This window comes from Parasteatoda tepidariorum, chromosome 5 (genome assembly GCF_043381705.1).
Source record: "Parasteatoda tepidariorum isolate YZ-2023 chromosome 5, CAS_Ptep_4.0, whole genome shotgun sequence".
Taxonomy (NCBI): domain Eukaryota; kingdom Metazoa; phylum Arthropoda; class Arachnida; order Araneae; family Theridiidae; genus Parasteatoda; species Parasteatoda tepidariorum.
The window spans coordinates 86,203,420-86,215,909 of NC_092208.1; the positions used below are offsets into that span (position 1 = coordinate 86,203,420).

Sequence of the window (12,490 nt, forward strand, 5' to 3'; positions counted from 1 at the left end):
TTGCTAGTTTACTTTTTCTTATTGAAAAAAAATATGCACAGAGAATTTCTATTAGCAATGCTTTTAATGTTTTTATAAACTGCAAATTGAATAATGAGCGAAAAATACTTGTTGAAATATCCATTTAAAATAGTATAAGAGTGTAATTTTAAAATTTAATTAATTGTTGAGTGAGGATGAAATTAATTTATTACATAATATATTACTATTGCAAATTTTAATAAATTTTTAAAGTGTTCAGATATCCTCCCTACAGTGTTAAGAAATCTTTGAGTTTTAAAAACTCAAGGTACCGTTTTCTATTCCTTGGGAGAACTCTGGATTTAATGAATGTCGTCCTTAACTTTTGATGGTTTTTACCATGAAAGATTTTTAAGATTAAAATTTTTTTTCTTTTTAAAGAACATTTCTTTCATTTCAACCAGTTTCTTCCAGTGTCCTGGAGAAAATGTTTCTTATGGTTGGCATTGCTGAAACAATGCTTTTAAACATTACTTATCAACACTTACTCTAATTTAAAAAACTGCTTTGCAATTATGTTACATTTTATTAACCTGAGTAATCTTTTTTAGTGCTGTTTTGTAATAAAATGAAAAACTGGATGCAGTAAATTAAAATGGAAACTAATGGTGTTGAACAAATGGAAATCGATGAAGGTGAACAAATTGATAATCAAGTTGTAGAATTACAAACTTTATTCAGTTTTGCTGAAAGAAATGATATTAAAAGCATTGCCGTTAATATCATAAATAAAGAAAACTACAGTGACATCATAAATATGAGACATGATGGTAAAAGAGTTATTGATAAGGCTTGGAAAGATAATTATTACGATCTTGTACTTGTACTTTTATTGGGAGATTCTTATTTCCCTGAAAATTTTATTTTGGATGATAATGTCAACAACATTTTTCAATCCAAAATTATGGGTATTGCTAGTGGGGTAAACTCTTTTCATGATCAAATTATACGTCATAAAGAGTTAAAAGACACCATGAAGGCTATTGCAGATGTTAAAATTCTATATAAAGAATCTTTTTCCTGTTTGGCAGTTAATTATGGGTTTACTAGTTATTGTGATTGCTATGCACCAAAATATTACTTTAACACTTCTTCTAATTCTGCAGCATTAACAGCCATTGAATATAAAAGATATGATGTTTATTCCTATTTAATGACCCTACATTTTTATATGAAAAAGGAAGAATATCAAATTTTTGATCTATTGCCAAAAAAAGTATCAAATAAAACATCAGAGTTTTTAGAAGGACTTTTTCATTTTATAGGTTCTGCTCATGTATCGTTTTTGTTGTCAAGAACAAAAATGCTTAAAACAGATTCTTCCGCTTATGAAAAAATTCGTTATTTTTATTCACTGCTTGATAAAATTCCAGAGGTTTCAAATATTTTAAAGGCTTTAAAACATTGTGATCGTATTGTAATAAACGTTGATTTACGTAATGAAAAAGCTAGTGAAATGGATCCCAGGTGCTTACAAACCTTTGGACATTCATATGTTTGGCATGGACAAGTTTATGCTGCTTTAGGAAGGGGAGAAAAGTTGGCATTAGGTACTTTATCTCATGAATTTGCCCATTTAGCTATGTTTGAAGTGTTTCGAAATGAGTCTAAGCCTTATGAAAAACAAGATATTTCAAGTGAGCAAACATTTAAACAATTGACACTAGAAACCAAAAATAGTTGGAAATTTGTAAATACAAAAACTGAAGAAGAACAGGGAATGAAAAATATTATTGGAGGTGCTTTTGGGTATCCAGAATCTGAACATGAAGTTGAACTTATTGCTCGCATTGTAGAAATATTTGCTGTTTATGAAGATCAAGGAAAGAAGTGGATTGAATTCAATTTTTGCCACTTATTTTCATTTTTTCATGAAGTCCTTTTAAAAATTCAAAGGGCTATTAATCTTTGGGAAGTACATAAGCCTAGTAAAGATTTAAAATTAATAAATCAATATGCTGGTTATGAAAAAGATGAAAAGATACAGCTAGTAGCTGATCATACAATCGAATTCACATTCCGTAATTTTCTTAAATCTGATGATTGGAGCTTTTGTCATATTAGTGATGCATACACGTGTGCACAATTATGTAATTTTTTGTATGTATTTTTTAAAAATATAATCAAGGAAAAGTCACCTGATGATTATTATTTTTTTACTTTTGATGTGTGTAACAAACATTTAGATGATATCATTGTAGCGTTTGCTGCTGCAAAAGTCAATTTAATTACTCTACTGTTTACAGAAATTAAAATTGAAAAGGAACGATTGCGGGAAATATTGTTGAAGTTTTTTGAAATTACTCTCTCTTCTACAAAGAAAATTATTTTTTTGGTCTTTGATGAGAATCGTTCTGATTTTGCAGAAGCTTGGGACCGTGCATTTTCACTCATGGAAAAGGACAAACAGGCGGCTGCCGCTTGCTTTGAAAAAAAATATGGAGACAGCTTTAAATCAGTAAAAATTGAAAACCTGGAAAGTTTTAAATTTGAGAGCATTAAGCATCAGCCCATCAACATGCAACTCACTCTTAAGGATTATGACTTAAACTCTCAAACTTATATCTTACAAAAAGAAAATATAATATTTCAAGGCAAAGTTACAAGTTTATGCAAACTTCTCAATATTCAGAATGTTGAGATTATAAGTGATAGCAAATTAGACTTTCTTCTAAATTTAGAACCTAAAGTTATACAAAGACTTATTATTGGTGAAAATGTTCATATTGGAGAAAATTTTCCATCATATAACAATAGCTATTATATTTCACGAAATTTCAGTCAAGTAGAAATAAAACAAGCTATTCAAAGAAGTAAATCTTTTGGTGATAAAGTATGTTTTTCCAGAGAGGAGTTTGAAAATTTTAGCAGTCTTTTTCCAGAGGAAAATATCCATTGGCTGGAAAGGAAATCTACAACTCTTGTTTGGCAAAAAACTCGTGGCTCTATTTTATCTTTGTATGAGTATATTGTTAGAAATCAAAATGTGTCAACATTGTGTTCAGAATCAGATCTGTTGCGTTTGCAAAGTCAGTTGAAAGTGATAATTATTTCTGATGAAGCCGGAATGGGAAAATCTACTGTTCTTTCCTATTTATGTCAGGAAATTTACAAATTGAATGCAAATGATATTCCCCCAAACTGGATTTTCAGAGTGAATTTGAATGACTATACTCGAATATTGAGAGAATACATGGAGGATAGCAAAATGTCAATTGAGATGCTTGCCAATTACATGCTTAAGTTAAATGAACCCTTGGATCAGATGTTATTTCATTCTGGGTTAATAAAAACTGTTGTGATGTTTGATGGATTTGATGAGATCTGTCCAACATATGAGGCTATAGTAATCGAGTTAATTAAATATTTATTAAATAAGGTTAATAATCTTTGGATATCTACTAGACAGAATAAGAAAAATGAACTTGAAAAAGAGTTTCAAGTATTTGCTTTTTCATTAATACCATTTTCAAGTAATAAAGAACAATTTGAACTTTTAAATAAAATTTGGGTTTCTAAATTAAAAGAAGAAAATATTGTATGTAGTGAAAATGAGGAGTCCAAGAAGTTGGATTTGTATTGTAACGATATAATAAATATTTTTTCAAAACAAACAACCATTGAAAACAGAGATAAATTTCTTAGTAAACCATTGCATTTGATAATGGTTGGTGACATATTTTACAAAAACGAAAAAAAATGTTTAGGAACGTTTAAAAGTGTCAAAGATTTTATAACCAGCAGAATGGATAAGCCAGAGCTAAAGGAAAACTTTGATGTCTTAGATCTTTATGAATCTTTTTTGAGAAAACTTCTTTATGAATATTATCTTGTAGGCAAATTAGATTATGATTTATCTAAAATTGATACAAATCCTATAAAAATTTGTGAAAATATCTATTTTAATTGTCAAATTGCTGCTTTAAAACGTTTGACGATTTCAACTCATTTATTTCATATAAATGAAGATTTATTTGAAGAGTTCAGGAAGGAAATTATTGATGGAACTTTAAAAATTGGTTTTTTGCATTGTAATTCTTTTGACAATACATTGCAATTTACTCACTTAACCTATGCGGAATACTTAGCCTCTGTTTTTATTGCTGAACAACTTATTCAATCTGTTGGTAAAGAGTTTCATGACATTATTGCACTCGTTAACAGACTTTTACCAAACAATTCTTTATTGTTCCTAAAAAGTTTTTGGAAATGTTTAATGAAACATGAGAATAAATTCTTTGAGATACTTAAGGAAGCAACATTTTTTGATTTTGCTGTAAAAAATGGATTCATGAATATTATTCGTGCTATCATGGAAATTGAAATAGATACCATGTTTAATAATAAGGAATCGGGCATAACCGGTTTGCATCTTGCTACAAAATCTGGTGAGGCAAACGTTGTGAAGTATTTTTTGGGCCCTCAGGTTAATCTTTATTCCAATACGCAAAAAAATAAAAATGCTTCCAAGTGTATTAACATTAATGAGAAAGATTCTTATGGCCATACAGCTTTGTACTATGCCGTTGAAAATGAAAGATTTGAAATTGGTTATGATTTATTAATTAATGGAGCTGATTGTTCTAGCCTTGATGATAATAGACTTGTTTATTCATTTGTTTGCTACATATTTAAAAAAATTTTCATTTCAGAATTTAAATTATTTTTTAATTTTCATAAGAATCCACTTAGAGAAACAAATCATTTAGTTAAAGTTTTAGAAATTTTTTTTAAACATTTTTGTGATTTTTATTATGAAATACCATCTGAATCGAGAATTGTTTCAATGTATCAGTTTTTTTGTTTTTTTCTTTGGCATGGACGTACACTTGTGCTCAAACATATAACTGAATGCCTAGATTATAACGATAGAAAAGACATATTTTTGTATACTGATGGAAGACAAACAATTTTGGAAGTTATCAGTAAAAGTATATACTTGAATGATAATGAAAAGCTAGATATACTAATCTTCATGATTAACGGTGATCCTTATTTAAAGAAAACAATTGAAGACAATGATGAATTTTTAGAACAGATTGTAGAACAGGGAAGTCTTAAGACTTTTATGTATTTCACCAATCATCGGAATCATAGTATCCCTATTAAATTCCTTATATCTGCCCTTAAGAACTCCCACTTTATATTTGTATGGTATTTATTAAAAAGGAATTGTTTCAAATCTGATGATACTAAAATGTCTCCATTGTGTTTAGCCATAAAGTCAAATGCATGTTTAAAGCTGATAAAGTACATATATTCTGTAAGAAGTGATACAGAAACAAAAAAATGGTCTGACAGAAATATTTTAAAGTTTGCTATATCTGAGAAGCAAAATTGCCATTTAATAAATTTTCTGCTGAATCTAAGTTCTGAGGATAATTTAATTTGCTCAAAAAAAAATTATCCTCAGGTATTAAATCTTTTGCTTGATTGTGGTGCGCATGTTTATGATGATGATATGTTTATATCAGAAGAGAATATGTTTCAAATATATTTCAATCTTAGTGACTCTACAAATTTAATTTCTGCAATAAAAAATAAAAACTTTGAGTGGAGTGAATTTTTTATACGTCGTGGAGATGATGTTAATCAACAGGATGAGTATGGTAAAACACCTTTACATTGGGCATGTTATGTTAGAAATTTCGATATTGTTAAACTCCTCCTTCAGCATGGAGCCATGTTTGACGCAACTGATTTTAAGACACATAAACCAGCTGCAGAATTAAAAACAAATGCTGGTCCTGATTCAATAATTGCTCAAATGAAGATTGGAAAACTTTTAGATGAAATGTCACAGTTATTTAATTCAAACGAATGTCACAATTTTGAAGCTCATGAAAATATTGCCTGTTACTTTTTAAATGCTAGAAATTTTGAAAAAAGAACATTATTGCATATTGCAGTAAAGAAAAATAATATCAATACTGTGACAAAATTGTTAGATTTTAATCAAAAATATTTGGAAAAGAAACTTAAATGGATTCATATGAATGATGAAAGTTGCGAAATGTATCGAAATTACCAGCCTTTTTCTGTTGATTCTGTGGATATAGAAGGGAATTCTCCTTTACATATTGCATGTAGGAATAATAATAAACGTATTATTAATACCCTCTTACGTGAGGGAGCCATTTTCAATATCAAAAATAATGCTGGGAAAACTCCAATTGATCTATCAAAAGATTATAAACATTTATTAACTTCAACTGAAGCTTGTTTTGAGGATGTTAAGGATGGAAAATCATTGAATCTTGTTGGAATTCTTCAGCAATGCTTAAATGTAAAAAACATTGAAGGTGACTCGTTTTTGCATCAAACAATTAAACACAAACGTCAGGAATTATTTGTATTTTTGTTAGGAAGAGATATTAACTTGAACTGTCAAAATTTAGATGGTTATACACCACTTCATTTAGCTGTTAAACATAGTAACATTTGTATGATTAGAAGACTACTGCAAAGAGGTGCCTTTTTCAATGCTTTCAGTAAAGAACTCAAAACCCCTTTGGAATATGCTAATGGTCTGACTGATTTATCATTAAAAAAGTATCTTGATCTAATAAATGAAATGTTTAAGATAGTATTGAGTGATAGTCCTGAAAGAATTTTGAACCATATTGAATCTATTCAGCAGTGTTCTATACCTTTACCTATAATAGTTAATGCTTATGATAGAAGAAGTCATTGTGTTTTGCATTATGCTACTAAGTTTTCACACTTTTCTGTTGTTAGAATTTTATTAGAAAATGGTGCTATGTACAACTGTAAAAACCTTTGGGGTGAAACCTCTATGGACATCGCCTCTAGCCTACATATAAAACAACTTCTCCAGTTAATCCATGATTTGTTCTGCAATTTTGATATGTTGGATGAGATAAAGGGTGAAGTTGGCTTTAAAATGATTAAAAATGTGCGGAATGAAAAGGGATTAACTTTATTGCACATTGCTGCAATAGAAAACAATCAAAATCTAGTTGTAAAGTTAATCAAATCTGGAGCAGATGTTCATGCTGAAGATATGTATGGTAAAGATATTTGCCATTATGCCAAGAGAAATGTTAAGAATATTATAAAACAGTACATAAAAATGCAAGAGTATATTCATGATGGAGATTTGAATGATGCTGAAAAAATATGGAAAAAATTGAAAAAATTTTGTAAGTAATACATTTTAATACTTTTTATTCATATTTTCTTTAACGCTTATTTTCAATTTACTAGTCTTATTTACAATTTTAAGTTGCTAAAAATTGTCAATAATTTACCTAGTTTTATTCATTGTAGTCTTTTGTTCTTTATCTTATTTTCTTTGGCTTTTGTTCACATTCATTTTTGCAATGATTACTTTTAGAAAGGCATACGAGATTTTATATAAGTCATGTTATTAGATTGAGTATTCATAAAAAAAAATCACATTCAAGGTAGGATGATTAGGTAGAAATTTATATGTACTATTCTTTTGTTTTGACAGCAACAGTGTTTTCCTCAAAGAAAAAAAATGGGTGAGAATTTCTCACCCTTTCTCAAAAACAGGGTGAGATTTCAAAATATATTATAATTATAATACATTTTTAACGTCTTCTATTTTTTAAAGCATTGAATATTTTTGGTGCATCATCATAGAAGATTTTGCCTTTGCAAGGTATTTGTCCATCTTACATAAGTGCATACAAAATTTGAACGTCTTACATGAAGAAACCTTACCTACGGTAAACACATGGTTGTATAGAAATGTGTTTTGAAAGGGGTTCCGTGGTTGTGTTCTGTTGTTCGAAAAGGTTCTGAACAGGGTTGGGGTTTTAGACGTCCTAAACTAGTTTTGGACAGGACGCTTTTTTAAAAAAATACTAAAATACTGCAATTTTTTTAAAAAAATACTAAATTTGTTTAAAAATTAGCCTTTTATTTTTCACAAGATTTTTTTAAAAAAATTTTATAATTTCTGCATCACAGGATGATTAAAAAGACATCTATTTTTTAAAAAAATTGTTTTTAAATCTAAATATATTAGTTTAAATTGAAAATACAAAATAACTGAAAAATGTAATAACAGTTTTGAAGGGCATAACAGTTTCAGTTACTGACACTGATGACGTATCACCAATCACCACTATGATAAAAGAATTGAACATGAATGAAATAACAGTATTCTTGAATAGTACCTACTATAGATAAATAAACCTGTTTATGACTAACCAAGCACTTAGTCCCTAATAGCTTAACCTGTATGGCAAGGTCAAACTTCAGTTATGTACTATTGAATGAGAGGACCAATTGAACTTGATTACTGATTTATCTTCCTTTGTTTAATGTTTAAATTGAAGAGTCAAACAATATTAATAAAACATTATACTTTTAAAAACAAATATTCTGTAGTAGATTTAATTATCAATATGTTATTAGTTCTATGTTTGTTTTACCTCTTACATATTGTTCAAATAAAATTGTGACATAATTTGAGTAAAAGGGTTTTGGACAGTTTAAGACAGTTTTGGACAAAGGGGTTTTGGACAGGACGGTTTAATCCAGGGTTTAAACCGTGGATTAATCCATTCTGTCCTAAACCTTGCCAACCCTGGTTCTGAACAATACTAGCAAATAGGGAAGCTCGATAACGGGACAGATGTTGAAAATAATGAAAGATCCAGGAAGAAAAGTGAAACGGATTTTATTCTAAATGGCGTAATTCAAAGCTTTTTCCAAAATGCAAGAAATTAGCGAATTTTGAAATTGATTTATAGAATGCGCGAATTTCTCGCACTAATAATTTTTTTATGTGAGATTCTCGCGCTGTAGTGAAAACACTGCAGCAATGAGGACATCATTCATGAGATTTATAGTACAAAGTCAGAAAGAGTTTTTCTTGTTCTCATTTTTTCCCTATTTTTAATACTTTTTGATAAATTTTGAATGATATTTTTCATTTTAAGTGACAATACATTACAGCCCAACTGATGTTGATCAATTAGTCTAACTACGAAGCACTAAATTATGTTAAATGATTTTGTTTTTGTGAATTTATTGTAAATTAGTTTAAATAACTTGATTGATAAGGGATGATTTTAATTTGATCACCTGATTAAACAATATGATTTCCTTGACATTTGTTGTTTATTTATTTAATGCTCAAAATAGACTGCTAAATATAAAAAAGAGTACCTAAATATGAATAAAAGTGATGTGAAACTATTAAATTATACAGGATTCGTATGAGACTCCCCGAACAAAAAAAAAACTCTGAAAAAATGTAATTTTACCACAGGATCTGTGATTGTCAAGAAATTTTTTACCCTTTTAAAAATCATTAAAAAATGTGATATGTTTGCAGTTATGCATAATTTTAACTTTTGTTTGCAGTTATGCTTAATTTTAATGTAAAAAATTAATTATATATTGAATTTTATTGTCAAACAATCTACCACTTTGTAAATTATTAAAATAATTCTTTTTACTTTAGCATTTCTAAAAATAAGAGGTGGCAATTGCATTAGTTTTAAATCTCGTTAATGTCATTACGAAATGCATTGTGCGCTTTTTATATTGCGTGAATAAAAATCACGACACGATTTGTGACTTTTAAATTGCCAGAAGAATCAAAACTCTCCAATGCATCCATCATATTCTAGAAGTATGTAATCTAATGTCATGTTACATGTTATAGATCAAAGGTTTTCGGTAAAAAAGGAAAGCAAAGGTCTCAATCAAAAATCCAGTCGATCTAGATCTCAACCTGGCAAACGTAGACTTGTTCGTTCACCTTCTACTGGTGCTAAGAAGTCTCGAATTGCTGCCTCACAAGGCAACTTTTAAAGAATTTTTAATTCAACTATCATTATAAAAATAAAAATTACCCTAAGTAACATTTGTGTCCTTTGTTATTTGATTTCTTTGTCATTTACTTCTCTTCTCAACTTTTTTCCTTGCATATTCTAGAAGTGACTTCATACTTCTAGAATATGAAGTCAAGAAGACATCATATTCTAGAAGTATGTAATCTAATGTCATGTTACATGTTATAGATCAAAGGTTTTCGGTAAAAAAGGAAAGCAAAGGTCTCAATCAAAAATCCAGTCGATCTAGATCTCAACCTGGCAAACGTAGACGTGAACGTTCACCTTCTACTGGAGCTAAGAAATCTCGAATCGCTGCATCACAAGGTAACTTTTAAAGAATTTTTAATTCAACTATCATTATAAAAATAAAAATTACCCTAAGTAACATTTGTGTCCTTTGTTATTTGATTTCTTTGTCATTTACTTCTCTTCTCAACTTTTTTCCTTGCATTGACCCTCCTTTTGTACTTAATTGTATCTAAAAGATAGAGTGATAAATGTGCAGATTATCATATCGTCAGCGGGATAAAAATGATAGACAATGAGATACCTGCAAGTGATGCAGTGTGGGTATCTCAATCCTGATTAGTTGTTGGAATGTGGCATTTGTTTACGTTAGCAACTGTTCTTTCCATTCTGTTTCAAGTAAGCCAAGCATCAATTCTCTTAAGGGACGCATTCTAAATTCTTTCATAAAGATTCTTTCACTATATATTTATACAGAGACTTAACACAAAGACAGGCATGAAGCCATGTGGAACATAAACAAACGAACTATGCATCAAAGTTGTCAGGTTACGCAAAACAAATAATAAATTTAATTGAATAAAAGAAGTAGACGAAAAAGAGTTATATTTCAACTAATTAAATGTGCGATATAGCTCTGTATTTATCGTTAATTAACATTCTAATTTATGTAGGGAGACTTAGCTCGACTTTAATATGCCATTCTGCTGATAAAGATTAGATGGATTTGACATCATAGGTCAAGTGTGGATATAGGAGATCTTCTTCTTGCAGTACAATTACCCAATTGTTTGAGACCAAAAATGCATAACTAAATATGTATGGACCATAGATATAAGCATAAAATTAAAAACAAAAATAAATGCATGCAAGGCTAGAGGAGTTTCATTCTTCTGTTTGGTGGTACAAGGAATATTGTATTCTGTACACGACGCATTCCATTATGGATGATACTGATTACTGAGCCTCTTGAAATAATCATAAAAACCTAGAATCCTTTAAAAGAAAATTTAAAATAATACTAAGAATTTTCTGTCCCAATATTATGTAACAATTGTTAATGTTCTGTTGATTGAAAAGGAAATCTTAAAACTAAGATCGAGAGGGAATGGGGATATACCAGGAAAAATAGCTCCTATCCTGCTCTGCAGATCATGCTATCAAGTGGGCACCTATTAGTATAAAAGAAAGGGAACGGTCAAGACTGACATGGCAGAGGCACTTGAAATAACATCTTGGCTAGGTAGGAATGACAGAATTGAAAGAAACATGTTTCTTGGAAAAAAATTGCTTTTAGAAAAACACTTGAAGCCTCATATGTCTATTTTTCGAAAAGTGAGTCCTCCTTCATACCTGCCAAGTCTCCTGTTTTTTGACGAAGACTCCTGTATTTTACGACTATATCCTGTTTACCTGTATATTCTCAAAAGACATTTAAAAAAAATAATTTTTTTTTGGTGATAAAATATCCACTAATGGCAAAAATACTTCTCTTATTCCTCAACAGATGGTGCTATTGCCAGCACTGATGTTGAGTGTTAATAGTTTAAGTCGTTAAGTCGAGCCGTGATGGCTCCGGGGATAGAATGTTTGCCTTCCAATGAGGTGAAACCAGGTTTGAATCCCAGCGATGACTGGTCAATACGAATTCTGCATCCAGCTTGCAGCGACCACAGTGCTGTTGAAAACAGGAGCCAGCTTATTAAGTTTCAGATATGGCAGACATCTATTATAAATAAGAATTCACTTCACAGAAAACTGTTCAACTATTTAAGAAATAAAACTTTAAATATAAAGAAAGGAAACTGCACTCAACAAAACTAAACATGAGAAGAACATACTCTATACAAAGTAAAACGTTACTAACTAAACACGAAAACACCCACTTCCTTCTAGCTGAGACACAACAGGAAGTGACACAGCAAGAAGGAAAACACTACACATCTATTTGTTTGCATTTTCCAACAAGTGCTACCGTGAAATATCCTCAGTGGTAGAGGCATCACAGGTTTAGGTCCCCTTGTCGTCAGTCTAACCATGTGAGGTTTTCCTATCCATGTAACTCAAATGCGGGTTGGTTCCATCAAAAAGTCCCCCACAAAAGCAAATTTCCCCCAATACTTGATCTAGGAGTTCCCTTGTTTTCTGGATCGAGTTCAAAATTACATGGCTACAGCGTTGAACATCAGTAGTCGTAAACTCAAAATTGGGTCGGTTAGTAAGATCTCCGTTATTTTATTTCTCCAATATTGGCAGGTGTGCTCCTTTGCATTCAAAATACTTTCAGTAGCTAGTTAAACTTATGACAGCTATTTTTTATGTAAAATCTTATAATCCCTAAATAAAGAATTAAAAATTGAAAAAGTTAAAAGGGAGTAGTGTAT

At 30.0% G+C, this 12,490-nt stretch overlaps 2 protein-coding genes across 5 annotated transcripts in view; one reads left to right on the forward strand and one right to left on the reverse strand.

Moving 5' to 3' along the window:
• LOC107456569 (zinc finger protein 845) overlaps positions 1–12,490 on the reverse strand; it is a 45,232-nt gene that overhangs the window by 11,551 nt on the left and 21,191 nt on the right. Inside the window, exon 3 of the mRNA XM_071181095.1 lies at positions 10,116–10,188. Coding sequence (XP_071037196.1) covers positions 10,116–10,188 — 73 coding nt within the window. The remainder of the gene's footprint in view (positions 1–10,115; positions 10,189–12,490) is intronic.
• The window catches only part of LOC107456566 (uncharacterized), a 28,759-nt gene that overhangs the window by 970 nt on the left and 15,299 nt on the right, over positions 1–12,490 (forward strand). For 2 of the 4 annotated variants that reach the window (XM_071180718.1, XM_043050236.2), the window contains exons 2-4: positions 573–7,184; positions 9,689–9,826; positions 10,047–10,184. In XM_071180718.1, the coding sequence (XP_071036819.1) occupies positions 617–7,184; positions 9,689–9,826; positions 10,047–10,184 (6,844 nt within the window). In that variant the 5' untranslated portion in view covers positions 573–616. The remainder of the gene's footprint in view (positions 1–572; positions 7,185–9,688; positions 9,827–10,046; positions 10,185–12,490) is intronic. The other 2 variants (XM_071180719.1, XR_006226057.2) reach the window with 2 other exon arrangements.